General features: G+C 39.3%; 3 protein-coding genes across 8 annotated transcripts; 1 reads left to right on the top strand and 2 right to left on the bottom strand.

The window, feature by feature from the left end:
- Positions 1-8,726: 8,726 nt before the first annotated feature.
- Positions 8,727-11,124, top strand: LOC115736275 (ammonium transporter 2 member 3-like). Its single transcript, XM_030667889.2, has 3 exons — positions 8,727-9,335; positions 9,832-10,117; positions 10,500-11,124. Exons 1-3 carry the CDS (start codon positions 8,727-8,729, stop codon positions 11,021-11,023), a joined length of 1,419 nt encoding a protein of 472 aa, XP_030523749.2. The 3' UTR covers positions 11,024-11,124.
- Positions 11,125-12,969: 1,845 nt separating this feature from the next.
- On the bottom strand, positions 12,970-19,316 carry LOC115736274 (bifunctional nuclease 2). Of its 3 annotated transcripts, none has more exons than XM_030667887.2 (10): positions 18,952-19,316; positions 18,163-18,360; positions 18,013-18,065; positions 17,872-17,928; positions 16,960-17,025; positions 16,798-16,869; positions 16,154-16,263; positions 15,960-16,051; positions 15,744-15,811; positions 12,970-13,277 (listed from the first exon to the last, which is right to left on the bottom strand). In XM_030667887.2, exons 1-9 carry the CDS (start codon positions 19,217-19,219, stop codon positions 15,765-15,767), a joined length of 963 nt encoding a protein of 320 aa, XP_030523747.1. In that variant the 5' UTR covers positions 19,220-19,316; the 3' UTR covers positions 12,970-13,277; positions 15,744-15,764. The 3 variants fall into 3 exon arrangements, with proteins under 3 accessions (XP_030523747.1, XP_030523744.1, XP_030523745.1); XM_030667884.2 differs by having other exon boundaries at positions 12,970-13,361; positions 15,746-15,811; XM_030667885.2 differs by lacking the exon at positions 12,970-13,277 and adding an exon at positions 13,553-14,096 and having other exon boundaries at positions 15,746-15,811.
- A 1,328-nt stretch (positions 19,317-20,644) lies between these two features.
- On the bottom strand, positions 20,645-25,406 carry LOC115736272 (ankyrin repeat domain-containing protein, chloroplastic). 4 transcript variants are annotated; one of them, XM_030667880.2, is made up of 8 exons: positions 25,235-25,406; positions 23,233-24,024; positions 22,826-22,902; positions 22,460-22,558; positions 22,253-22,351; positions 21,922-22,020; positions 21,733-21,831; positions 20,645-20,900 (listed from the first exon to the last, which is right to left on the bottom strand). In XM_030667880.2, exons 2-8 carry the CDS (start codon positions 23,942-23,944, stop codon positions 20,790-20,792), a joined length of 1,296 nt encoding a protein of 431 aa, XP_030523740.1. In that variant the 5' UTR covers positions 23,945-24,024; positions 25,235-25,406; the 3' UTR covers positions 20,645-20,789. The 4 variants fall into 4 exon arrangements, with proteins under 4 accessions (XP_030523740.1, XP_030523742.1, XP_048128571.1 ...); XM_030667882.2 differs by having other exon boundaries at positions 25,250-25,405; XM_048272614.1 differs by lacking the exon at positions 25,235-25,406 and adding an exon at positions 24,899-25,023.
- Between the last annotated feature and the right edge of the window lie 1,344 nt (positions 25,407-26,750).

Raw genomic sequence — 26,750 nt, 5'->3', positions numbered from 1 at the left:
TATATGCGCATAAATACGCGATGACACAGCTACGGAAAAGAAAAAAAAAACAAATTAATTAATTAACTTAGCTAAATTAATTAAAGGCGACGTGGGCATGAAGATGACGGTGAACTATCTCGATCGAATCTCAGCCGTACGTTGATGGACCCCACCCCTCCCCACCCTTCATCTCCAAGAGATGGAAAGCTGGTTAGGCTTTGCTTCTGGGAAACGAGCGGACGAATTCACACGTATATATATATATATATATATATATATATATATATATATATATATATATATAGAGAGAGAGAGAGAGAGAGAGAGAGAGAGAGAGAGAGAGAGAGAGAGAGAGAGAGCGAGGAGTCGGTGACGTAGAAGATTAATCTCGGATTTCTAAGGTTGTGTCCTTATCATCTGCGGCGCATGGTTGTATCACAGAAGTTTGGATTCCTCTTCTATATATGTGTATATACGTACGTGTGTGTGTGATTCCTTGTTCTGATTTATGTTCTCTCGGACGGACGGCGGTGATGAGCCTCGCTCGCAAGAGAATTTAAATGGGTCAATGCAGTTCCCGGCCGGCATCTAGAGACGGCAAGCGGTGGCGGCACGGCGGGGGCGGCGGCGGCTGCTCCTCGGGCGGTCCGGGAAGGGACGGGTGTTGGGCCATGGTGAGGGAACAGAGATGCAGGTTCTACATAGCCAGGAGATGCGTCGTGATGCTGCTCTGTTGGCACAAATACGGCGAGTGTTAAATTCAAAAACTCGTTCATTTCAATTCTTGCTTCTTCTCCAGATCTCCCTGTTTCTCTTATTCTTGTAATTTACGGCAATGTATCCACCAGTACTGGTGGATCCCTGCTAGAGTTGTCCCCCAGAAATGTTCATCATATGGATTCTGAACACACTCTCTCTCTCTCTCTCTCTCTCTCTAGAGGTCGAATAAAAGTGGATTCCAGGTTAAATTAATTGCTACTGGGTTTCAGAATTTGATTCCCAAGTGCTAAAACGACGGCATACGTACAAATGGATCAATTGGTTATGATTGTGTAGTTGAGATATTGATGGGTTATTCGCCAGAAATAGGGCTTATTTGTTGTGGACGAGTGGTTCTAGAATCCGCACACGTTTTACTTGGAATCTCCAATCTATCTAGAGAACATATTCTTCATTTTTGAAACCTGGAACCTATTTCGCATGCTCTGAAACTTGGAACGTACCTTGTTACAGGTTCCGGGGTCGTTTCCAAGGTCTTCTATCAAGTTTCACATATATTCTTAATTTTTTTTTTGTCAGACATATATTCTTAATTGAATTTGTCACATTTAATAATCACAATTTACTACTACATTTCACTAGCCACAACTTATATTTATATACACGAATAAATATGAAACATTAACAAGGTAAGAGTCTCGCTCATAAATATCGCCAAAATGGAAGACTAGTGATTTCACGTTACACAATCATCATCGGACCCCATGGAATACCGTAGGATTGCGCAAAGACATAAATCAAGAAAGCAAAAACTTGTTTTAGGTCACAGGTTCTAAGGTCCAGATTCTACCTACTTGGAACCCACTCGTCGAAATAATTTTCTCTATTTTTGGAATTTGGAACTTACTCCAGGATACCTTGGAACCTGGAACTGGATTGGTTCCCACAAGTTTGGTTCCAAGTTCCAGATTCTACCCCGAAACCATACTCACCCATATTACCTATCATAAGAAATGATTCAAACAAAGAAAGCATGCGTGTGTTGAATGATTTTGACCATATAAACGAATTTATTTTGAATCAAGATAAGGCGTATAGCGATTTAAATTCTCACTCTTTTCGGTAGGTGTTGTATTGCCAAAACCTTATCTTAAATGCAAGTGACCTAGAACATTAATGTAAGTGTTCTTCATTCTCTTTCGGCCCTTCTTTCTAATTTTGTGGTTTTTAGTGTGCACACATTATAGCACAATTCTATTGCTAAGAATTCGCAGATACGAATCTCTTATTCTATGCTGGTAACTTTACTAGGGCTAAAATTATCAAAAAAGTCCTAATCATATTGTAATTTTGTTAATTCAGTTATAAACTTTTTTTGTCAATTCAGTCATAAACCTTTTGTATTTACGCCAATTTAATCCTAAACCTTTTGCATTTGTGCTAATTTAGTCCATCAGCGATGACGTGGACGCCGGACAGTGCTAATGTGGTACCGTCGGCGCTTACGTGGTAGCTTTTAATAATACTTTTTTAAAATTTTTATTTTAATCTTCTTTTTGCTTTTATTTCCTTTTCTTTCTTTCTTTTTTCTTCTTCTTCCTCCTCTAGCCGGTCACCGATCTAGCGACCGACCGCAGGAGAGGGCCGGTGAGGTGAGAGCAATTGGTCAGAGGAAGAAGAAGAAGAAAAAAATAGACAAAATTATAATAGTAATAAAAATTATCCACATCAACGACGGCATCTAGGTCAGCATTGATCGGCCAAAGTTGGCCGGATTGACTAAATTGACACAAATGCAAAAGGTTTAGGATTGAATTTACAAAAAAAAAAAAAAAAATAGGGATGAATTTACAAAAAAAAAAAATAGGGATGAATTGACAAAAAAAATTAGAATTAAATTAACACAATTGTAATAAGTTTTAAACTTTTGGGACTTTTATGATAATTTTCTCCTTCACTAGGTGTTGGTAAGTGTAAAAAACCAAGTCGATAAAAAAGTGAGTGGCAACTTTTTTTTTTTCAGCTAGCTTGTTGGTTTACCAGTAATTTTATTATATTGCCAACTCTATTTTATAGTTCACAGCTGACCAAGGGACTACCTGAGTTACCAAATTAACTTACTAACAACTCGAAATTACTAACTTCTATGAGAAATTCCAATCTTAATCAACGTGCGTACAAACATTTCTTCCTTTGAGTTTCCAAATAGTTTTTGTTTACTAACTCTCATTCAAGTTATTTACAAACGTCTATTGTTTTCTTTAATTTTCCAAATTTTACAATTGAGTTTCCACATTTTATTCGCCATGGTCGGTAACCCCTTAATATTTCTATCCTATTCTTTTAGACATTACGAACCTAAATTAGCGCTGCTTACGAACTTTTCGCCAATTAAATGGTCATACTGTGTTGACCAAAAAGAATTACCACGTTGTGTGGTTAACAACTCTAATTTGAGTTACTTACAAACTATGAGTTTTTTTTTTGTCAGTTTTTCTTATCATTTGCAAATTTTTATTTGTCTTTCTCAATGATGCCTTAATTTTATCGACTCTTTTTTGAGATAATCAATCTGAATTAGAATGACAAATTACTATGCATCTTCCTCCCTTTTCATGAATGGTTCGTGTATGATTACATATCATATTCATGCGACAAACCTCTGTTTGAAAATTACGTCTCACTATTATATAAGATTAGAAAGATCCATTAACGTCCTTGATTTGATTGGTCTGCGAGTATCACTGATCGAATAGTGCATATGTATTAAGGTACAATCAAACTTCCTAAACGGGTCATCGGTGTTTTCGCACAATATTTCGACACCGATAAGACCCTAACAAAGATTCAGGAAAAACGACACGCATCATCCTCATTTGCTAATTTGTAGGTTTTGTCAACTCGAATTAAACTCTGGTGTCCAATTAAGAGATCGATAGTGTAGTTTATTTTTAAGCACATAAATTCAGCATCAACGCCGAGGGGACAAACATAACCAAATAATCGGGTCCATTTCTATTCATCTTGTTTGCAATTGTGGCACCAATTGTGCATACGTCTACCTCCATCTGAGCAGAAAAGCATCTTGGAAAAGTAGTTCCAATAGATCAGGCAATGGACTTGTTGGCTGATCACAGCACATCCGATATGCCCCACTCAACTTCACTTGGAGCAGAATCACTGTTGGGTCATGATGTATTTAATTACCGTTGTACATACTCGAATCACATTATAGGATTTCAAATCTATGGGATCACCGATTTTAGGTTATCAACTCTCATTTGAAATAATTTACGAAGTTTTTTTTCTTTGAATTATTAACTTTTCTCATATTTTACTAACTTTCATAAATCTATCTTTCTTATTAACGATAATGAATAAAACTGTCAAAGTTAATTGGAACGCAATCAAGTGCGAGAAACTGCAAGGTGAATCATTCGCAAGTGCCCAGTAGCTAACCCGAGCCGTAACATATAACGAATCCGACATGTAAAGCACATGGACCTTACCATATGAAGCGATCCGAATACATTTGTGTGAATGCAAACCGGGCATCCAATGTAGTCGAGTGCATGATAGGATTGAGCACAGCCCAAGAAGTTAATTAGCTTAGTGAGACCCGCATGATCGAACGTGTTAGCTTTTGCCGACCGCGTTGTAGTTAACCCAATGTGATTTGAGTATATAATTAGAATAAGTACAAGGCATTTGATATATTGGAGACATGTTGGATAATACTGGCAAAATCGACCGACTTCTTCTTCTTCCTTATTTTGGCAGTCGGCCGGTGTCATCCATGTCTAGATCGGAGCAAAATAATTAGCATGAAGTAGGGAAAGAATATGAGGTGACGTTTGGTGAACATGGAACAAATTCAAAATGAAGTTGGCACTCATGTGTAGCTAAGAGGGAAAATTATCAAAAAAGCCACAAACTTATTATAATTGTGCCGATTTAGTCTTAAGCTCTTTTTTTTTTTTTCCATTTCAATTCTAAACATTTTGTATTTGTATCAATCCTATCCATCCGGCCAACTTGGCCTGTCCGCGCTAACGTGGACTTTTTTTAGTAATAACTTAACATTTACTATAAAAAAAAATTCTTTTTTTCCTTTCTTTTTTTTTCTTTTTTTTACTATTCCTTCTTCCTCAGCCCGTGTAGGAGCCGGAGGTGGGGCTGACGAGGCCGAGCTCGCCCACCGATAGCAAGGTTGCCCTCGCCTCTAGCGATCGGCTAGAGGAAGAAGAAGAAGAAAAGAAAAGATAAATAAATAAATACATAAATAAATAATTTGAAAAAAATTAAAATATTATTAAAAATTACCACGTCCGTACGATCCGGCCAAAGTTGGCTAGATGAATTGAATTGGCATGATACAAAAGGTTTATAACTAAATTGACAAAAAAAAATAGAGTTTAGGACTAATTTGGCACAATTGCAATAGGTTTAGGACTTTTTTGGTAATTTTTCCAAAACTAGGCCTACCTCAACTCTCTCACCCAAGAAAGTATCCTTTGCCTTCGTTAAACATCGCGTCATAGAAACATAATGTCATCGAGTCAATTAGGAAAAATTGTCAAAAAAGTCCTAAACCTATTGCACTTTTGCCAATTCAATCATAAACTTTTTAATTTTGTCAATTCAATCATAAATATTTTGCATTTGTGCCTATTCAGTCCTAAACATTTTTTTTGTGTAGATTCAGTTCTAAAACTTTTGCATTTGTGCCAATTCAGTCCATACAACGTCGGCCAATGTCGACAGGCAATATTTAATAATATTTCAATTTTTTTTTCAATTTTTTATCTTTTATTTTTTGTTCATCTTCTTCCTCCAGCCGGCGAGGTCGCAGCCACTAGAGCTGTCTGCGTCGCTCACCCAGCCATGGCGTCGCCGGATCTACACGCCAAAGCTGGGCAAGGTCGAGCTCGCCCAACAACAACGACTCTAGTGGTCAATGAGGTCGAGACTCGCCGGCTAGAGGAAGAAGATGAACAAAAAAAAAAAATTGGAAAAAATATTGAAATATTATTAAGTATTGCACCGTCGGCGCCAGCAGTCATCCACGCTAGTGCCGACCGACCAAAGTTAGCCGAATAGACCGAGTTGGCACAAATATAAAAGGTTTAGGACTGAATTGTCAAAATTAAAAGATTTAGGACTAAATTGGCGAAAGTGCAATAGGTTTAAGACATTTTTTACAATTTTTCCAGTCAATCACATTACTTGTGAACTTATGAAATACGAAAATCTTAGCGCTCGACAAAATATTGAGAATCAGAAGTAACCTAATTTAGGCCGAAATGACTAAATTGACATAATTGAAAGGTTTAGAACTAATTGACAAATTGTCATAAAGTTTAGGATTAAATTTGGCCAAATTCATAGGTCTATGACTAAATTGACACAAGTTTTTGACTAAATTATCAAATAAGTCCCAAACCTATTGTACATCGAATAATTCAGTTCTAAATCTTTCAATTACATCAGTAATTAACCTTTCGACAGATTATCAATTTTTTCAAAAAAATTTCAATTGTGCAAATTTAGTCCTAAATATTTTGACAATTTACCAATTTAGTCATTTGGACAAATATTGGTTGGAAATCGCCGAAGTGGCGATCTAGTTAATGTCGGCTGTCCTACATGGCACGATCGATGTTGACATGGATAATCTTTTTATTTTTTTTTAATTTATCATTTTTTTTCAATTCTTTTCCTTTTCTTTTTTTTCATTTTCTCTCCGTCGGCCATTGTTAGGCCTTGTTGGATCTAGCGAGGTCACTTGTGAGGGTGAGGGCGAAGGCTAGTGAGGGCATCGAGACCCTCGGCGATGACAGGAAAAAGTGGGAAAAAGGAAAAAATTTAGGAAATTAAAAAAAAATTAAAAATTTGTCCACGCCAGTATTTCTCGGCCAAAATCAGTAGAAATAATTAAATTGGCAATTCCTCAAAAAAAATTTAGGACTAAACCAGTATAATTGAAAGATTTATGATCGAATTGGCAAAGTCGCATAATAGACTTACAACTTTTTGGAAAATTTTCCCTTGTCATAACCATAGCGGAATGAGGACATCATGGGAACCAAAGCAAATAGCACATTCGAACGTCCCGCCTACAGCTCATCTTCCGATTTCTTACTCTTTCCATTTGTTTTTTTTTTGTGGGGGGTGGGGTGGGGGGTGTTGTGTTTTTGGGGGTCGAATACTCTTCCCTTTTCGACATCATGCAACGCGTGCGCCTTGGACTATGAGAGCTAAGGCTGCCCCCCAAGAACCTAGACAATTTGCACACAATCCATCCGGATTAGCAAATGAATCCAGGCGGCTTGACGGCGTACGTTCACTCCAAAACCTTTATTAAATTTTTTGGCAATAGCCAGAGTCGCTCTATTTAAAATGGAAGGAAAGAGCAAAATGTACAGATTGAGATTATTACTCTGTCTAATATCCTTCCACTTAGCCTCAACCCAGTGGAAGGATGAGAGAGCTTCATGGTGGACCCGGGCATATGTTTTACTCTTGCCCTAATCTTATTCCCGATAATTAGGGGTGAACGGTTCCAGGTTTCGTCCGGGTTACGCCCAAAACATAGAACCTACTCTTCGAAAGTGGTTCCCCACCGTCTACTACCAGGTCCCGAGTTCTAACCTTGAATCATGCTTACCCCTAGTGGTAATTAGGTAACACTTTTTTCATTATTTTGCTACCTAAACATTCATCCTTTTCAAGCCTCATTTCGTGTGATGTTTTTGTCTTGGAGTAAATCTTTGTATGTAGTCAAAACATATACCAACCATGGCAAGTTTTATTTGTGTATAAGTTGCCAAAGTTCAAAATTTAATTATTGATGGGATTTGGAGTCGATCATTCAGATTCATTCGTCCCCACTCACTTCTATTCATCCCCCGGACAATCAAGTAAAAGAGCACTTCTCATTCAACAATTTCTGATAAAAATATCCCTTAAGTTGAATGAATGGAATGGCTTTATTTTATATTTTTGTACAACTCAAGGACTTAAATAATCATATACTAAAAGTTTAAGGACCGCACTGAACAATTTAAAATTTAGGGACGATATTGCATATCTGGTTGAAGTTCAAGGAGAGACGTTGCACAATAGGGCTAAACATGGTTTCAAGTTAGAATAAGGAACCATAAAACCGAACTGGTGAAAATACGGCAAGTTCAAGATTTCATAGTAGGCGGGGTAAGTTCCAGATTATGAAAATTGGGAATTTCCAACGGGTAGGTTCTAGATTTCAAAAGGTGGAACCCAAAACAAGTCTTTGTATTTTTCTTGTTTTATGTCTTCGTGCAACCCTGCGGTATTCTATAACGTGCAATGATGAGCATAGAATCTAAAACCACTAATCCGAGCTTCCATTTTCTACGATATCGATGACTGAGACTTTTACTTTGTTAATATGAATATTTCAAGTTCTTCGTGTGTCTAGATATGAGTTACGGTCACTGCACAATTGGCCAAAAGTTGACAGACCTTATGTGTTGTCTTCCCTTCTGTTTTCTTGTTGGGTTGCTTTTGAGTTTCGATTGGGAAAGATTGCCGCGAGTTAGACTTTAATATTGCACAAACACCGTCATCCTTTTTAGTTTCTATCGAATCAACAACACAAAAACTTTGTTACGTTATAAATAACATGATACACCGAAAATAATTATTCCTTCTTTTAAAGCCCGTTCCAATGAGGCGTGTACAGATATGACTCGAGACAACTGTTGGCCAGAAAAAAAAAAAAAAAAAAACATGTTATGTATTATTACTTGGCCGAAAAGAGAATATGCAAAGTTGATGTTGACGATTGTTAAGAACAATCGAAGTGGAATCTTGGAGCTATAGACAGCAAAGAATGTTAGAGGATCCTGATACCAGCCAAACCCTTAGATTATAACTATGTGATCCCCCCATGCATACCTCCAAAACTCCCTCTCCTTTATTATTCTCATTCTTACTCTGATCCCGAAATTTCGATTCCGTCTCCATCACAACCCTCTCGCGCGATGACGAGTTACACTGGCGGCAGCCCGGTATACGTGCCGGAGAACCTGGCGCCGAATGCTGCGTCCCCGGGGTGGAACAACAAGGGCGACAACGCGTGGCAGCTGACGGCGGCGACGCTGGTGGGCATGCAGAGCGTCCCTGGCCTCGTGATCCTGTACGGGAGCATGGTCAAGAAGAAGTGGGCGGTGAACTCGGCCTTCATGGCCCTCTACGCCTTCGCCGCCGTCCTCGTCTGCTGGGTCCTCTGGGCCCACTCCATGGCGTTCGAGGACCCCCTCTGCCCACTGGTGGGGAAGCCCCGCCCGGTGCTCTCCGAGCGCGTCCTCCTGGGCAAGTTGAAGTTGGGGTGGATGCCGATGGCCGACTACGTCTACTTCCAGTTTGCGTTCGCGGCTATCACGGTGATCTTGCTGGCCGGGTCGCTGCTCGGGAGGATGAACTTCTACGCCTGGATGATGTTCGTGCCGCTGTGGCTGACGTTCAGCTACACGGTCGGCGCCTTCAGCATATGGGGAGGAGGTTTTTTGCATCAAAAGATCATTGATTATGCGGGTGGTTTCGTGATCCATCTCTCTTCTGGTGTGGCCGGCTTCACTGCAGCTTACTGGGTAATGAACACTACATCAATAACAAGATTAAACTTAATATACTTAAATCATTAGTGATTCTTAGATAGACTTGATTCATGTAGTATTCTTCGCACAATCACTTCTGCTCAAAACTGTTAGATCGTGGACAGTAAGTTCCGAGTGATCACGAAGAGCATAGCTGATTGCTCAAAACTGTGTTTTTTCAATCGGCCCTCATTTGCCGGATGCTCGAATGGGCAACCCAGTTCGCGTTCGGACAATTCTAGAGATACGAAGGCCGACTCATCTAATTAGTGTGCAAAGTTTCATATAAATGTACTTCCTCTTTGTGGCCAAGATAGAATGCATTTCAATTCAACCATCTCAGAGACAAAATTATGCATCTAGGAATCTCTGTCATTCTTGTTCTTCGTACAGTCTTTCCGACGAATGTATTAGCGCTTGTCTGCGCGCGTATCTTACGTTCTGTTCCATTACGTCTCATTTTTGGTGGGCGATTTTCCCTGTGTTGTAGGTCGGACCGAGGCATTCGCACGACAGGCAAAACTTCCCGCCGAACAACATAATACACGTGCTGGGAGGTGCAGGGTTCTTGTGGATGGGTTGGACCGGGTTCAACGGCGGTTCGTCGTTCGCAGCCAGTGGGATCGCATCCCTGGCCGTCCTCAACACCCATCTCTGCACCTCCACAAGCCTCATCGTGTGGGTTTCGCTGGACATGATCTTCTACAAGAAGAGCTCTGTCATTGGTGCTGTGCAGGGGATGATCACTGGCCTTGTCTGCATCACACCCGGGGCAGGTTTGACCCTCTTCCGAGTTCAGAACCGTGCCCGATTTCATGTCGGAAAGCGGTTTTCAGTTCATGAATCTCCTAGTTTTCATTTTCAAAATGTGAAAACACTATGCAGTCTGTCACAAAAATTTGAAATGTTTGCCAACTGAATACAGTTTTTCAAGCATTATACACCCAGTCTAGAGTCGACATCATTCACCGAGCTAACTACTCGGTCACCAATCTTATTATCCGCTTGCTCGCTCGCGCTATTAATGTAATTTACAGCCACATTCCGTTCACTTAACTAGAACTATCGCTCACTTAAAGCGATCAAGCTGCAAGGTGCAGTTTCCACTGATTAAACTAGCTGCATCACTGCATAATTTAAACCGGTGGCCGACTGCAGGAGTCGTGGACTCGTGGGCAGCAGCTTTGATGGGAGTAGTGTCCGGTGCGGTACCATGGTACACCATGATGGTACTCCACAGAAGATCGGCTTTCTTCCAGAAAGTGGACGACACGTTGGCCGTCTTCCACACACACGCGGTCGCCGGAGCTTTGGGGGGCATCCTCTCGGGGCTGTTCGCGAAACCCGATCTCCTGAGCATGCTTTATACGTCAGGTAATCACACAGGCTTGTTATATGGCATCATCGACGGGAAGGCCAGCCAAGGACTCCGGCAGATGTCGTACCAGCTCGCCGGAGCAGCTTTCATCACGGTATGGAACGTGGTCGCCACGAGTTTCATCTGCCTTCTCATAGCCAGAATTGTCAACCTGAGAATGGTGGAAGAGGATCTGGAAGTAGGTGACAGCGCCGCGCACGGGGAGGAGGCATACGCGCTCTGGGGAGACGGGGAGAAAATGCCGCGCCCTCTGCGGCTCCGAATGCCGCCGAGAATCCCCTTCATCTGTCGGCGCCTGCTTTGATTTTTGGTTTTTTTTTTTTTTCCTTCCCGACCCGAGGTCGATGATCATCACTACCCGGTGATGCTCGAGTTGAAATTTCTCAGAGATATTAGCTTGTATTATGGCAGTAATGCTGGTTACTCCAGCATTTTCTCTGGTTTGGAAGTGTTCTTTTGTGAATTCTGGTTCCATGAAATACATCAGTCAACGATTGTACAGACAATCCTGATGATTCTGTACAAATTGTTGCATGACAGGGAAAGTAGCCAGCTTTTTTCCAATTTAGTATTAAAAAAATACCAAAATAGGTTAAGAAAAAATATATTTACTGTTTTAGGTGTCGTTCGGCATTCAAAATGCCGAGCGAAGCCCGCTCAAAATGCCATGCAAGTATATATATTTTTGTTTTCCTTTAATCATTTTTTTAATTTCTTTTTCTTGTTTTCTTGTAATCATTTTTTTTATTATTCAATTTGTTTTTTGGAATGAAAAAAATATTAATGAAATTTATATATAATACCATGTTCTGTAATATTCATACGAATTAACAATGAATGAAACACTTATATATCGAAAATTTATCTACAGATGATGTTCTAAAAACTCAAACAGCAAAAAAGTAGAGATCGGCATAGGATTAATGCTGTCGACGCTGCTCCGCCTCCCAACTCACTACGTCGGGCTCCGCCTCCCACCTCCAACCGGCGTTCATTGGCGCCGGCAAAATAACTCGAGTCGTGCACCACAATACGATGACACGCCTGGACTCCGAGGAAAGCGAGCGAACAAGCAAGAATATTACAGAACAGGAAAAGAAATGTCTTGTCCATTCCATAAAATAAATTAAATAATAAAAAAATGATTACAAGAAAACAAGAAAAAGAAATTAAAAAATGATTAAAGGAAAATAATAAACAAATTGAAAAAAAATAATACTTGTGCTCGGCACTTTATGTGCTCCGCTCGGCATTCAAAATGCCGAACGACTCCTAAAACGGTAAATATATTTTTTCTTAACCTATTTTGATAATTTTTTATTTTTTTATACTAAATTGGAAAAAATCCCGAAAGTAGCATTCACAAGAGCAGAAAATTACATGAACTGAGCGGAATCTGTTTGCCATCTGTAACGGCCAGCACTGATTTATGCCAAAAGAAAATGAATTAGCTAGGAAGTCCATGTCAACTATTTTTCATGGGAAATTGAGTGCTTCCCCAACATTGCATTCAGTACCATAGTTTTGAGCAACTATAGGTACACTAAAATACGTTCCTAGAAACTTTCAATTAGTCAATGAAAAATATTTCTATTAACGGCAACAATTTATGCCTAAATATTTTCGTACTCGGTCGTTTTTAGAAATATGTTTTCTAAATTATTTATTTCTCACGAAATAGCTTTAAAATAATTTATTAATTAAGTAATGTGACACTCTCAGAGTGATTATTTCTGTTAGTGAGCCCATTAAAGCACAATGCCACGTAACTTAGAGTAAGAATTTAGTAGAATCATAGTGTATTTAGCATTACTCCAAAGTTCTAATTTGAATAACAAAAGCTAGCTAAAATTCTTTAAACACATCTGTCAAACGTGGGCTTTCTTGTTAGAACTATCGAGATTGTCGACGGTCAATTGGTAGAGAAGGCAGATCAGCCATTGCCAGAGGCAGATTCCTAGAAGGCAGATCAGCCATTGCCAGAGGCAGGTTCCTAGAAACAGTTACAAAGTCGAACAGGATTGAGCATGACGGAACTGCAGCACCACAGTTTCAGTTGGTCAGCCGCGAAATTTCAGCTTCGGGGATGCACGTTTACACTTGTCAGGAGATAGCAACAGATAAAAACTAATGGAAGACTGACCAGTTAAGACCTCTCTTCTCAAAGAGAGGAACAAAAGCCGGGCTAGAAACAGGCCGAAACAAACAAATTTGAATTCCTAAAAGCAGAGTTCAAACTTCGAAAGCCACTTCCTGAACTTATCCAACCCTTTGCTAAATAATGAGAGCATGTACATATATATTGATATAGACACTAGCATTCAACTGATATGCGGTATAACCTATCAGTCATATTTTGCGACGATACGTATTCAACTATTGCGGTTGAGAACAATAGGTACTTTTGAGTAATAATGGCGCTCTGTTGTGTAAAAGGAGGCAGGCATGCATGATTGCTGAGTCAAGTTAGAGACAGCACCCATCTAACTCAAAGCTGTACATTTCGGAGTGTGCCTCGATTTTCAAGAACTCGGAAACTAACTTTTAACCGCCCTTGACCTGCATTTGATCCCTTATAACTTTAGTCACCTGAGCGAAGTCTGGAAACATTCCACTATCACTTTCTTTTGTACAAGAGAATCCTAAAAGGAAAATTAACAAGGAGAATAATGTCAAATACCTCAAATTGTACCTCGGTACAAGAACAAAAAAGATAAAAGCATAAGGAAGGATGTCTGCTACAGCAGAGCCCATAGTAAGCCACTAACCAACAGATCTATGCATTAGTTTCTCACAGACTATTTATTTAAAAAAAAAAGCTGCAATGCATTCCTGTGCCATTGTTATGGTATTGAGGTTAGATCTCATTCTTGATCACTGCTACCACATGTACACCCCAAAAACACTACATTAACATTTTATCTATGGAAATCCAGGCAAACTACATCAATCGTATGTATAACAAGGATAAAAGTCTCAATTCAATTATCAAATTGAAAATGGACCAAAGTAAAGTGATCACTGATAACATTTACCCCAAATTGAGATACTAGTTGAGAATCAATATATTAATTTAAAATCAAGAATCATGTCCAATTTTCAAGGTCAGGCAAAGGAGACTAAACTTATAAACAAGTAATAAAATTAAATGTGTTGCAAACGAACATGTTTTGAGTGATGTAAAGTGATTTAATGCCACAACCGGGGTGATGCCGCAGCACCAAGGGCTTAACTTGACAATTAAGATTGGCATGTTTTGACTTCTCGCCCCTACACCTTTTCAACCTTTACTGTCACCAAGGTGTATGGGGATTGGGGATGGCATAACCCCAAAGAGATTTTAAAGACCCGCGGGCCAATGAGGGAATGGATTTCCTCCGCATGAGCGAAAAAATGGTGATTTCATGACAATGAAAGAGAAGAAAGCCACTGACACTTAATATTGTATTATAGAAATATTGCTATATACAGACTTATACCAGTTATATCATATATGCTCTGATCTCAGAATCACCATATAAAGGTAATGCAAAAATAGCTTATATTGTGGCAAAACTATCATCCCACATTGTGGATTACTTTTACTTTTGACTAGAAGCATTTGAAATATGTCAGTTTGGTAAAAAGTGGAGAACAAGAAGGTCACATGTATTCATGTTGTATAAATTCACCAATCGCATTGCCATGCATGTTATACATGGGCTTGCAACACAAGGTATACATACATATTTGAAGTAAGAGATTAGTTTTAGAAATTCATGAGTGAGGGTTAACTTTCTATTTTTCATATGCTTTTGTTTACAATTTCTATCCGGCCTAGTTTTTATTTTAAAAAAGGGTTAATACCACGAAAAACCTCAAATTAGTACACATGTGATAAATTTATCCCAAATTATTTTTTGGCTCATCAAAAATATCAAACTAGTATATACGTGACAAATTTACCCAACCTGATTTTTGGGTGCATGACACATTTACCCTCCGTTAGCTTCCGTCAATTTTATAGTGAAACCGCTAAGTTAAATAACACATAGCAATAATTGAGTTGATCCGACAAGTCCACGTGGAAATCCATGAGATGAAGAGATAGATTTCCGAACATATATAAGCAAATCTTTTAATGGCGGTGGAGTTAGAAGACCGTTACCCTTCCTTCGTCAAAATTACAGGTAAACAAATAGAATTACCCTTCTACTTGCCAGGTCAATGAGTTATTGCCATGTGTCATCAAGCTCAACAATTTCACAAGAAAATTTAATGGAAGCTAACAAAAGGTAAATGGGCCACGCGTGTACCAGTTTGGGTTTTTAGTGACTTGAAAATTGGTTTGGGATATATTTGTCATATGTGTACTAGTTTAGGGTTCTTTATGATATTAACCCTATAAAAAGAAATAGCTTAGTTTTGAGTTTGAATCGACCTATTTTTTATTTGTGCCTCAATTGTTCTTTCATCCTTCAGTTATATCTTTCAATTTAGCTGAATTATAAGAAGTCGCTTCATGTTTTGTTCTGTCTAAGAGACTTTTCATTAGTAAGAGTAGTTTAAAGAAAAAGTCAGACTTAAAAAATTTAAATTAATAAATGTCCCTAGTTTCTTTCAAAGTCCTCTTATTCTGAAGTGCATAGATGGCTAGACACAATGATGTAACTATATTATAGATTTCATGGGTTCATACTAATTGGGTCTCCAACAAAGTTGAATTGGAAAATCAAAAGTGAAAAATTTTGTGCGTATGAGTTGGTCAAACAATCACTTTTTTTGTTTGCCATTTTGTTTAGTATTTTAACAGATTATGGGAAAATGAAAATGTAACAAAATGTCAATATTGTACATGTTCCTGACGCCTTGTGTATCAAACAAAAGTCAAAGGCTAGAAAAAAATTCTAAAAATAAAAACCACCCCAAACACCCCCTTAGATTCTAAAAATGCGCCTATGATATCAGGAGTCAGATAATCCAAAAAAACTTTTCATTCCTCGATTTTCACAAGAAGTTGATTAAAATTCATCGAAAGAGTAAGTACCTTTGTATCTGGCCAATCCTTACGTCTTTGATTTACGAAGCTTCATTAGTTTATCTCTCCACAAGGCTGCAAAAGCTAAAAGTCAAGAACAAGAAACCCAGAGAGAACTATTCGTGAACTTGATCATAAATTACTATAAAACCAGGAAACTCATGCTTGATGAAGAAAAACTTCGTGAGAAATAAGGACAAAAATAAACTGCCTACAAATGTACCTGCATCATTGTATCGTTCCTCTTTGATAGCTAGATTCATGTTTCTGACTAAATCAAGTTCTTCAGCCAGCACATCTGGACTGTCTGAAGCACTGGATAAGATGTAAGTCATGCTTAGATGAAGTCCGTGTATATTTACATACTTTGAGTTTTCTACATCACTATACAAAACTTATGCTCGAAAGTCCAGTTACCTGTCAAGTAAGACATCGTAGACCGGTTTTCTGTCACGCGTTGTCTCTGTTCCATAACCAAATCTGATAGCATCTCTGAGGATAATTTGCTTATTTACATATATTGGCACCTGCAGAACACAGCTTCCTATCAGGAAAATAATGAAGCTGCCAGACCCACCGGACAAAAGAGATACAATTGCTACACCAGGCATCTCCACCAATGCCACGTCTACTTATTTCAATTCAGATAAAGGTAGACATGGTCTGAAGCTAAAAGAGGCAAAATGTGGTAGGTGATGATGGATATCCACCAACAATTTGGAAAACATAATCAACAAGAAACCTAAAGCGAAAGGTCTTTTTGAATGATGGCAAAAACATAAACAAAAAAATAAATAAAGAAAGCTCAGCTGATTATTCCAGAACTAGACTAGTGAATCACATCGACACCACAAATCTATATGAGATCAATCCATTGAGCAATTTCCCCTTTCGCATTTGCTCATTCAGTTTACACTTACAAGGAACTTGAGTCTAACCAGACTTAATGGTACAAGCATGTATCCACAAAACTTCAGATGTCGGGTTTGAGGGGGTTTCTCTTATCCAATATTTGCAGAACAAATAGACACGTGCAAGCAGGAGAGACACATAGTACAAACCTTGCACCTATGAGCCACATTTATGGCATCTGATGGACGAAGGTCTACACTTAGTAAATCATCTTTCCCTGACTGCAGAAAGGGAATCATTTTGTTGTAGCATCAAATAAAGAACCATAAGGCTGATGAAGCATGTTCTACAGGCAACAAGCTTTTAGGTACCTTACTGAAATACAATCTGGCAAAGTAAGTATTTGCCACTCTCTGTGTGATCCTTACCATCTTTATCTGCAAAGAAGGGAAACGAGATTAATCTATTATATAACCTTTAACTACATCTCAGGATGAGTAGCGTTGAACAAGTCAATTTGCATCAGAAAGCCAACACCAGAAATGCAGATGAGAGAGGAGCAACAGAAAGGTTTTAGCAATATATTTACTGTTCACCTATATTTCTAAAGCTAATTCAAAGTTTCTAACCAAGATTTCTTCCGTTGCTCTAGTGAATCCTTTAAACACTTTACTTACCCAAACTTGAATCAATGTTTCCTATGCCTTAATTCCACAGAGACCAAATCACTCTTCCATTTCAGAATCAATCTTCCGAACAACACACTTTGCAATTGATGGTATAGAGCGTGGTACTAGATTAATAACTCAAACAACTGAATAAATGAATTTCATCCAGACATTATGCCCCAATAACAGCAACAAGGTCAAGCCAATGCCATACGCAGCACAGAAGCGATGGGACTATTTGAGGGTATACGTTAATATCTTTAAGGCTTAGTTCTTCATAGTCCCTTAATTTGATATGTCAAAGCAAGCAGCCTGTGCTAATAAGATTAAAAAGAGGATATGTTCGAGAAAAAAGGCCACTTGATGGATTCTATTATCATAAATATATTAAAGTAAATCGCTGTGTTTCCAGTCGATGATATAAAATGGAGTTAAATGAAACAGTGGAGTAAAGTGTATCAGTTTTTTGGTAAATCTCAATGTATCATTCTGTGTAACCCATCAAAAATCTTAAAACACCCAAATGCTTGCTTAGCCTGTCGCAGTGCTTACATAAAGCTAGCAAAACACAACTAAGCTTCAACCAGTTCCTAAAAGTAAAACTTATATACGTACTTCAAAACCAACTTTGTCTGTAAGATCCTTCACCAAATCAAATTGATCTGTACAACCCTGCATAAGACCATCATATATAACATTCAGATTAAAAAAAAAAAGAAATATAACATTTATTGAAAGCCACAAATAGTTAGTTACCCCATTTTCACCGCCGTGAAGGGCATCAATTAGTTTTTCAATGGCATACTCTCCTAACGAGGCAAAAGAAATTACCAATACATTAGTCCAGAAGCTCTAGAAAACAAGGGAAAGGACAGGAGAAAAGTGTGCAGGAAACTGTTTGTATACCTACGACAATGGGTAGCAGGAAAGATCCATCACAAACAATCTTAAGAAAAATTGTAGGACTGTGAAACCGATGAAGGAATCCTTGATCTACACTAGGACCCCTTGCTCTAATTGCAAAAGGATGCAATTGGCTTGATAACTGACTCTTCGCATCTACTTGATATCCTCTCCTCCGCATACGGTAGTGAGAAACGGTTTCTGCCCCAATAGTATTCAGCATCAACCATTGCACATACAACTTGGGCAAAAAGCTCCTGGAAGAAGGTTATCCAAATTCCAAAAGCAGCTAGTGCAAAGTTTACTTTTTTCAATACAGGTGTAACTTGTGTTTTATGATAATTTACATCATTAAAAGAAGTACAAAGAGAATTATAACCACGTTGTTACAAGTCATTGGAAGTGTTCAAGTGAATCTGAAGTGTGTAGAAAAGTATAATCCTTGAGCCTTTGACACGCAGGTATCTCTTGTGCAACCAATGTCGCGACATCGTCTTAACACTCCCCACCCCAATCACGGACTGTTCCCAATCAGACTCCCGGAAAAATGACCAGGTCGAATTGAGCTCAATCGGAGACGACACTCGCATTCAACAATTCAAAATGATTAAGACTCGCAGCCAACGATACTCAGCACGATCAAGGCATTTGACAATTCTTATGACGTAATACGCGTGTATTTCCAATCAAGGACACTGCTATCTACATAAATGCACGTAATTCAAAATCAACGAGCCACGCCGAATCCCCATGCAACGCGCAAACGCCATCACAGAAGCAGAGAGACGGTACCAGCGAGGAGGAGAGAGGCTTGGAGGTAGTCGTCATGGCCGTCCCCGTCGTCGGCGCCGCTCGATCCGCCGCCGAGGCCCCCGCCGGGCGACTTGCACGAAATGACAAGGGGTTTGACGCCGCGACACCGCCTCCTCCCTCTACACAGACGGACCGACACGCGGAGGGAAGAGGAAGTGCATGGAGCCGCGACCAACCGGCTGGCATCGGATTGCTCGGCCGCGACGTAGCCGGAGATCGCGCGGACGCACAGATGAGCTGCGAGCATTGTAGAGAGAGAGAGAGAGAGAGAGAGAGTGATGAAGGTAGGTGATCCCGGATGGAGGAAACAAGGAACGGGCCTCGGGGTTTGGAGATGGAGACACCCATATCGCAACACTGTTTTCACGTTTTCTTTGTCGTCCTAATTTTGCCCTTTTTCAATTCGACCAAAAAACAAAATCCATTTTTTCAAATATATGAATTTTTAAATTTCCTTTAAGGAAAAGATACAAATTTCATTTGATTTTATTTTCCTGTTTATCCGTTCGTTGGGTGAAATTAAAGATCATAATAACGTGCAAAACTTTTAATTATACAGACCGAACAATAAATCATCAAACATCTTTAACTATGTTGATCGCGACATTTTTACCGTGAACCTTCTTTTACATTAAAAATTTTAAACTATACCTATTACGACATATTAACTCTAATTTTTTTCTTGCTACATAAAAAATCACGAACTTATAATTATTGTGAAATATTTACCTTCCGTCAACGTTTTGTCCGATAATTCTTCCAAAAAAAACGTCATTTTCGCTCCATGTCAACACAATTTGATTTCGTTTGCCTTCCGACATCCATATAAACAGATATTTAACAGTGCTCGTTGACGGAACCTTAACGAAAGATAACCGTGCCACGTAAATATAAGTTTGAGATTTTTTCCGTTACTACAAAAAGATTATAATAAATGTGTCATTATTATGGGTATATTTAAAATTTTTAGTCACTTTTGCCCTCATACGACTCAAGTTAATTTCTCGTCCCTCCCTGCCGCTTGGCTCATCGATTCTACCAAAGAATTTTACGTAGTCGAATCACTTATCCCTCAATCAAATTAATAAATTTTTCCTACAGCGACTGCTACAATAGTAACGAAACGGGTCGCGGCCTTAGGCGGAGCTTACCTCGCTAGCTACTTGTAAATGATGTAGGAAGAAATTGCGAAATTGAAGGTGACAATGCTTACTGTCGAGATCACGAGAAATGAAATCTTTCCGTCGAATTTGTCATGTACTTATTTTATTCCCGGACGAGCCAACAAGGCGACTTTGAAAACGACGGAAACGAACGACAGCACACGATGAACTACTGTTTGATTATAGAGTGGATAAGATAGACAGCTCTTCACTATCCGACACGTCGGATTAGTTTATAACCACCCTCATGAATGCCCGACATGCACATTGGTGCTCAAATACTAAGCACATATTATATTGGATGAGTCCGGTCCATCTTGAGTGGAAGGCCAATGAGAGTTACGGAACAGGATATGAGCGATTAAGTCTCGGCAGCTTCTCACTAAGTATCAAGAAGAACAGTTTTTCTTCGAATTGTCTGTTGATGTGGAGCCACAGTTGCTGCCGTCCTGCTACTGCACAAGCACAAAGGTTTTCTGAGAACATTTGCCCGACTGTTATCGGCTGAAATTAGTCGTGCGATGCTTCGCTTAGCTTTAGAAGAGCAAGCTGCGTTTGCCTCGTGCTGGTCCTGTACTCGTTTCCTGCAATGTGTGTGCATTTTCTACTTTCTACTCTCTTCTGAGGAAGACATCTTCAAGTACTGCATCGCCTTCACGGCATAATTAGCTTTGACTTGGGAAGCCGCTTCAGTAACTTGATAAGCTCGTAAGTCCTAAAGTCTCGACCAGAATGTAGACAAAGGTCGAGCGGAGTCATACCATCCTGAAAAAGGAAATGCTTCTATTTTTGGCTGAATGAAAAGAGGATAATTGCACATCACAGAGAATTGGAATTAAGAGCACATCAACCTATTTACTACATGCTTCCGGCTTTAAAAAAAAAAAAAAAAGACTTAATTTTACACGCTGAATTTACTCTGGCTTGACCCCCAAAAAAAAATAATAATAACTCCAGCAATAGTTAATCAGGAAAGAGATTTTCAAGTTTGAAACTCATATAAGTAAGGAAGAAGCAGCGAATCAAAAGAAAGCACGGACCAAGTAAACTAAGGGCATGAATACTGGGAAAGAGGATGATATTTTGGGTACGTAAATAATAAGATGTCATTTCAGCTACTAGTTGCTCAACTATCTATTAAAGATAAGCATGTCCGTAACCATTAACCCAATGATCTTCTCAATCAGTGAGCATATCCATCCTCCTCACTAGATTTTTAAGGGCAAATCACCACTTGCAATTCCCGATGCCATCCTTAGGAGCTCAGGTCTGTGTGCTCAGTGTTTGTCCAATGAATGGAGCAGAGACCTATCATAGCACATTAGTGCATTCTCTTGAGGACACTCTAGAAATACGGAAATGTCCCTCCAGTAATTACATGGTTTATAAGGAAGCGGGGTACTACCACAAACATTCTACTCGGGGAACAGTGCGAAATATTTAATTTTTACCATGAGCTCAATAGTGAATGGCACCTGCCTAAGAACAGCCCCCAGATTGAGAAACAATTGGGTAGCAAATTGCAATACCAAGAAAACTGGAAGCAAATAAATTCCCTAAAAATTCTGTGCAATATAACATATCCAAATAGGTCTACCTGGTTTTTTATTGTCTTATCAGCTCCCTTGATTAATAAAAGTCTCAACACATCAGTGCGTTGAGATTGGACAGCAAGATGCAATGGTGTCCATCCATCCTGAAGAATAGAGACAAAATCCTCAGATATAAAGCTTTGGGCCTGAGACAAAAAATTATAAGAGTGCCCATCAACATTTAGGGTCCTCACATTATCCTGGAGGTTTATGTCAATGTTATACAATAGAAGAATCTTTATCGCCTGACTCGATGCTGTTTGGACAGCATAGTGCATCAATGTAGCCCCTTCCTATATAGAACACACAAATGTGACAACACAGATCCAGATTAATATGACTCGGATAAGAAAAACACAATAGAAGCCAAGTTTTCCGTGACTTATATAAACAGTTATTCTCCAAGATCCATACAGACCAAAGTCTAGCCAAAACAAGATAGTGAAGAAAATTACTCTGTAGCCATAATAGCCACTAACCTAACAGAACATGAGCACTAATCATGCAGCATCTGTGTATCCATACCTTATCACGAAGAAATGGATTAGCAGATTCTCTCAAAAGATAGTTCATAATTGCTTGCTTCTTGCCTATAATTGCTTTGTGGAGTGCGCTCAAACCACCCTAGAAAGAACACATAGGCCAAAATAAACATCACAAGTTCACAACTTGAGTGTTCCATACTGAGAAATTTTCTCAATGATTAATCATCTAATAATCCGGCTATCATACCTTATCTACAGCATTGATATCAACTTTGTGTTTCAGCAAAGCATTCATAAGGTAAAACTCTCCCGATGCAGCCAATGTGTGCAGGGGTAGCCATTTGTCCTGCAGCAACTTTCATCATGAGCCCAAAAAGACCAAATCCTCAACTTCCGTTGCTAAAAAGAAAATGGCATAACAAAGGAGTAGCCAAGTCCTTGCTTCTGATCTTATTCTCATCCCACAGGATAATTAGACACCTATAAGTCCGTTAATCTCCAATTTAGAAACTTTGAGCCAAAGAGACAGGTTAGTATTCACTTAAAATATATCAAGAAAAGCACTTGCATAAAATATGTAACAAGATGCTGAACTAGAACACAGAGAACTTACAGATGTCGCAGCAGCCAGGTTAGGGATCCGTTTGTTCAGCAGAACCTTTTCTTCCTTAGTGAATAGCTTGCGGGGACCTATTTTCAGGCTTTGAAGTTACTATTCTCTCTTCGTAATTTAAACAACCAAATTCTGAACTAATCATTTGTGTTATGCATTTCTACCATCTGGAAGACCAGAATAAAATCACAGTCAACTGCATCCTAAACACTAGAAACTAGAACTAAAAGGATTAGATATATGCAGAGGAGGGAAAGTATGAATCAGATACATCATCTGAAGCAATATTGTATCAATGTCTTTCACACTAATATATAGAAAATTCCAGCTACTTTGAGGCCTTCAATTAATTCAAGTCAACCAAAGCCACACTTAAGACTTATGTGATGCATAAATAGGAGGTTTACCTTCAGGTTTTTTACCAGGTTCATAGTTTCCACTGTTCAAAAATTCAGTAACATCCTCCAAGCCCCTCCCATAAACTTCCCATCTTGGATTTCGTGGCGCCACTCTTTCACTTAGCAACTCTTTCTCTGCGCCCGCATTAGCCTCCTTATCCTCTTCTTTCCCTGGAAAACTAGGACTGTCAAGAGCCACTGGTTTCAACTGTGCCATCTTTGCCTCTTTGTAAGCTTTATATTCTTCTAAATTCACGGTCCTTAAAGGAACATAACCTTGTTTTCTCTTCTCCACTCTGCGACCAAACTCTAATTCCTGTGCAATCTTGCGCCTATCTTTCTTTGTAATGTTAATCTCTGCTTGCACCTCTCTCCAATTTTCTGGCACTAAGTTTTCAGTTTCAACTTCATTTAACCTCTTTTTGCCTTTGCGTTTAGGTGGAATAAAGTTGTCATGGTTGGTTTCACCTTGGAGGTATGGGTCTTCAAAAATACCATCTTCAAATACAACACAGTCACCAATTACATGTTCTTCCTCAATGATGTCGTTTTCCCATGCTAATGAGGATTGAGAAGAAGGTGGAAGACAATTTAGCTTTTTCGGGAATCGTATACTTCGAGAGAATGGAAACTGGAAGTTGGTTGTCAAAGATAAAGGACGGGTAGAAAATGAAGAGAAGGGTCTCGGAAACGGGGGCTTCTGCGGATATGTAACTGACATGGCTAGCTCTGATTTTGTTACCGAATCAATGGCATCCTAACCAGCTCATACTGTAGTCACAGGGCTAGATCACCATTTACCTACATGATGATAACACATCCATCATGAAACTGAAGAAACAATTCCAATAAAATGAAATCATAATGAACTATAAACCATTACACAAACAAAAACTAGATTAGGCATCATAGAACTCACAAAAAAAGCAGATGTAACTTACAAAATAAAACTAAACACCATGTCCAAAATAGAACGCGAGTTAAAAAGTAATAACATGCAACCGCAAGTGTAAAAATTAGAAAACAAGATCACAAAATAGGAGGCAATTTCAAGTAACAGGTCTTCCACGTCCCTCTGCTTGAAGTCATGACTTTATCGAATTATGGGAGATTATAGCTAGGGACATAATAGAAAGTAAAATATATAACAAAATTGAAACCATAACATTGGAAAAATTAGTTAGGTTATTTGCTTTCCAAAACTATTAGAAGTTTAAAATGGGCATACATGCTTCAATCGTTCTCAAGATATAAACATATCACACTGCTAAAACGACAACATGATTTCAAAAAAAAAAAAAGAAACGTTAACATCCCCATTGCATGATATCAACTTTCAGTGCAATCAATTTTGAAATCTTCTGTACTATTTGAACTGTTCATTTGAAGCGTAAATGCTGACCACAACACTACATGAATTTAATTTCGCATTTCTGGTAATTTTATGATTGCGTGTCATTCTTCAAAGAACTTATACACTAAAGACTAATAAACCCCATAAATTCGCATTTCAGATTCAATCATAAAAGTTGGCCTCATGGATCCTGATCCAATCTTTATATAAAGCGCTATCCACGACCTTGAGCCTTAACAATGCACACCATGTTGGTGAATTGTTACGTCCATGTGGAGGAAATTGCATGATTTTGTGCATTCAGAATAGACATCTTATTGCACAGTGGACGGTTCCATTACCACCACGGTCCTTCCAACCGCTCTCTCCCAGAATTAAACACTGCGTGGGACGCGGCACGTCTCGCAATGAGTTCAACTGCGCTCGAAGGGGGATATTCCAAAGCCAACAAGCAGCTCCAAACCGAACGCGGAATTCGGAGGGCTCAGCAGCCGCGCAGCGAGAGCCGACATACATTCCGGAGAGTTGGGAGAAATCTTTTGTGGTCGGGGGTTAGTTCTGACATTTTCGCAAGCATGTCCAGTGCACATACAAGCAGATAAGTAGTTCAGCCTCGCAACCCTCGCCGAAATTGAGAGAGAGAGAGAGAGAGAGTACCGTCCGACCTTGTATCTGAAGAGCGAGAGAGGAGGTCAAGAGTCCTGGCTCCGCTAGCAGAGGCTATTCACACTGAGAGAGAGAGAGAGAGAGAGAGAGAGAGAGAGAGAGCGCGCGGGGGTACAACCGAAGAGATTCAGGCACTCGCGATAGAGACGAAGGTCGTGCCAAGATGGGAAGAAGGCAGAAACCAAAAAAATGGGGACCGTCGGATTGTTACGGGTCCTGCGTGAAATATGCTCCAATCTAACGCTCCAAATGTTTTGACTTATCAAGGTAGTTACCGAGGAAATGAACCTTATTTGTGTTAAATAAGGTTCATTTCCTCCGTGACTACCTTGGGACACTGTTCCTCGGTAACTACCTTGATCCTTCTGGGTCAACCACCTTACAGTTCTGATAATTTAGCCTCCTCCTTAATCTTTGGAGCACCACTTCTCGATTTTTAGTTTCCATCAAGAAAACCACAGCAGGCCTAAACCGAGCCACAAGGGCTCGGAGTTCTTGGACTGTTGCGGGTGTGCCCAACCCTCGACAGTTCCAGCAAATCACATTCATTTCTACTGTGGTGGCTTCTGGGGGCTAGCCACCAAACTATAACTTGATCTCCTCAGAAAACCAATGTTCACACCAATATGACATAACAACAACAAGAGTTATCCGTAAAACTCAACAGCTATAGTGAAGTCGTTATTAAGAGACACTAAAAGAAAGAACCTGGCATCTTTCTCTGACAAGCATTTTGTCGAACATGTGTTCAGCACCGGGGGAAAAACTTCCACAAAGCGATGGAGAAGGAACGATGATAAAGCAAAGGCGAATTCTGCTTCGGTGGATGTGAAGCGTGAGGTGGTGGAGGCGAAGAAGGGCTAAAGGCGTAAAGGCGGAGGGCCGTTCTCAGGCACTTGACGAGTGAAGGCGGAGGACCAGCAGCAAGGAAAGTAGAAGCGTTGTGTTGCGAAGAAATTGGAAACCCAGAGACGCGGGGTGGTGGAAAAGATGGAGGAAAGGAAGCACGATCAGTAGGTTGGAAAAAACTCTCAGATTCAATATCGAGAGAGGAAGCTCCCATAAAGGGAGAGAAAAGCTCCCATGAAAGGAGAGAATCGATTCACACAAAAAAAAGAACGGACAAATTCCGTTGCTGACTTGGTGGCTAAAAACCATTGGAAAAATACCTTATCTTTAAACTGAATTTCCTACCCTCCCCTTGCTTTGTGAGAGCTATTATGTATTGATGTCCATCCCTCGGACTTTCCTTCCTTGAATTATTTCAATGAAAAGTTCTTGTCTGAACCAAAAAAAAAAAAAGCGAGACTGAAATAATGGAGTTCCACAAATTTGATGGGCTTGCAAATTTATATTTCGAATGGAAAAAATAGAGAAAATTTTAAATAATAACATGAAGTGCACTCATTTCCTTAAAAATATAGCATGAAATAAAACTTATTTTAAAAATTTGAGTCCCAGGAAATTTGCCGGGGTAGAATATATCTGTGCAAGAACTTCTCTCGCG

The sequence above is a fragment of the Rhodamnia argentea genome, chromosome 11 (assembly GCF_020921035.1).
Source record: "Rhodamnia argentea isolate NSW1041297 chromosome 11, ASM2092103v1, whole genome shotgun sequence".
NCBI lineage: Eukaryota > Viridiplantae > Streptophyta > Magnoliopsida > Myrtales > Myrtaceae > Rhodamnia > Rhodamnia argentea.
This window is presented reverse-complemented; position numbering and strand designations above follow the sequence as displayed.

Excerpts from the sequence above, each read along its gene's own strand:
- LOC115736272 (XM_030667880.2), bottom strand. The coding sequence starts at position 23,944 with ATGTCAGTTACATATCCGCAGAAGCCCCCGTTTCCGAGACCCTTCTCT. Across the intron at positions 22,352-22,459 it reads ATATCAATGCTGTAGATAAG|GGTGGTTTGAGCGCACTCCA; the intron begins GTATGATAGCCG and ends TGTTCTTTCTAG. Across the intron at positions 22,021-22,252 it reads ATCCATTTCTTCGTGATAAG|GAAGGGGCTACATTGATGCA; the intron begins GTATGGATACAC and ends TGTTCTATATAG.
- LOC115736275 (XM_030667889.2), top strand. The coding sequence starts at position 8,727 with ATGACGAGTTACACTGGCGGCAGCCCGGTATACGTGCCGGAGAACCTG. Across the intron at positions 9,336-9,831 it reads GCTTCACTGCAGCTTACTGG|GTCGGACCGAGGCATTCGCA; the intron begins GTAATGAACACT and ends CCTGTGTTGTAG. Across the intron at positions 10,118-10,499 it reads CTGCATCACACCCGGGGCAG|GAGTCGTGGACTCGTGGGCA; the intron begins GTTTGACCCTCT and ends GGCCGACTGCAG.
- LOC115736274 (XM_030667887.2), bottom strand. The coding sequence starts at position 19,219 with ATGCTCGCAGCTCATCTGTGCGTCCGCGCGATCTCCGGCTACGTCGCG. Across the intron at positions 16,264-16,797 it reads ATGTGGCTCATAGGTGCAAG|GTGCCAATATATGTAAATAA; the intron begins GTTTGTACTATG and ends TGTGTTCTGCAG. Across the intron at positions 15,812-15,959 it reads GGAACGATACAATGATGCAG|CCTTGTGGAGAGATAAACTA; the intron begins GTACATTTGTAG and ends TAGCTTTTGCAG.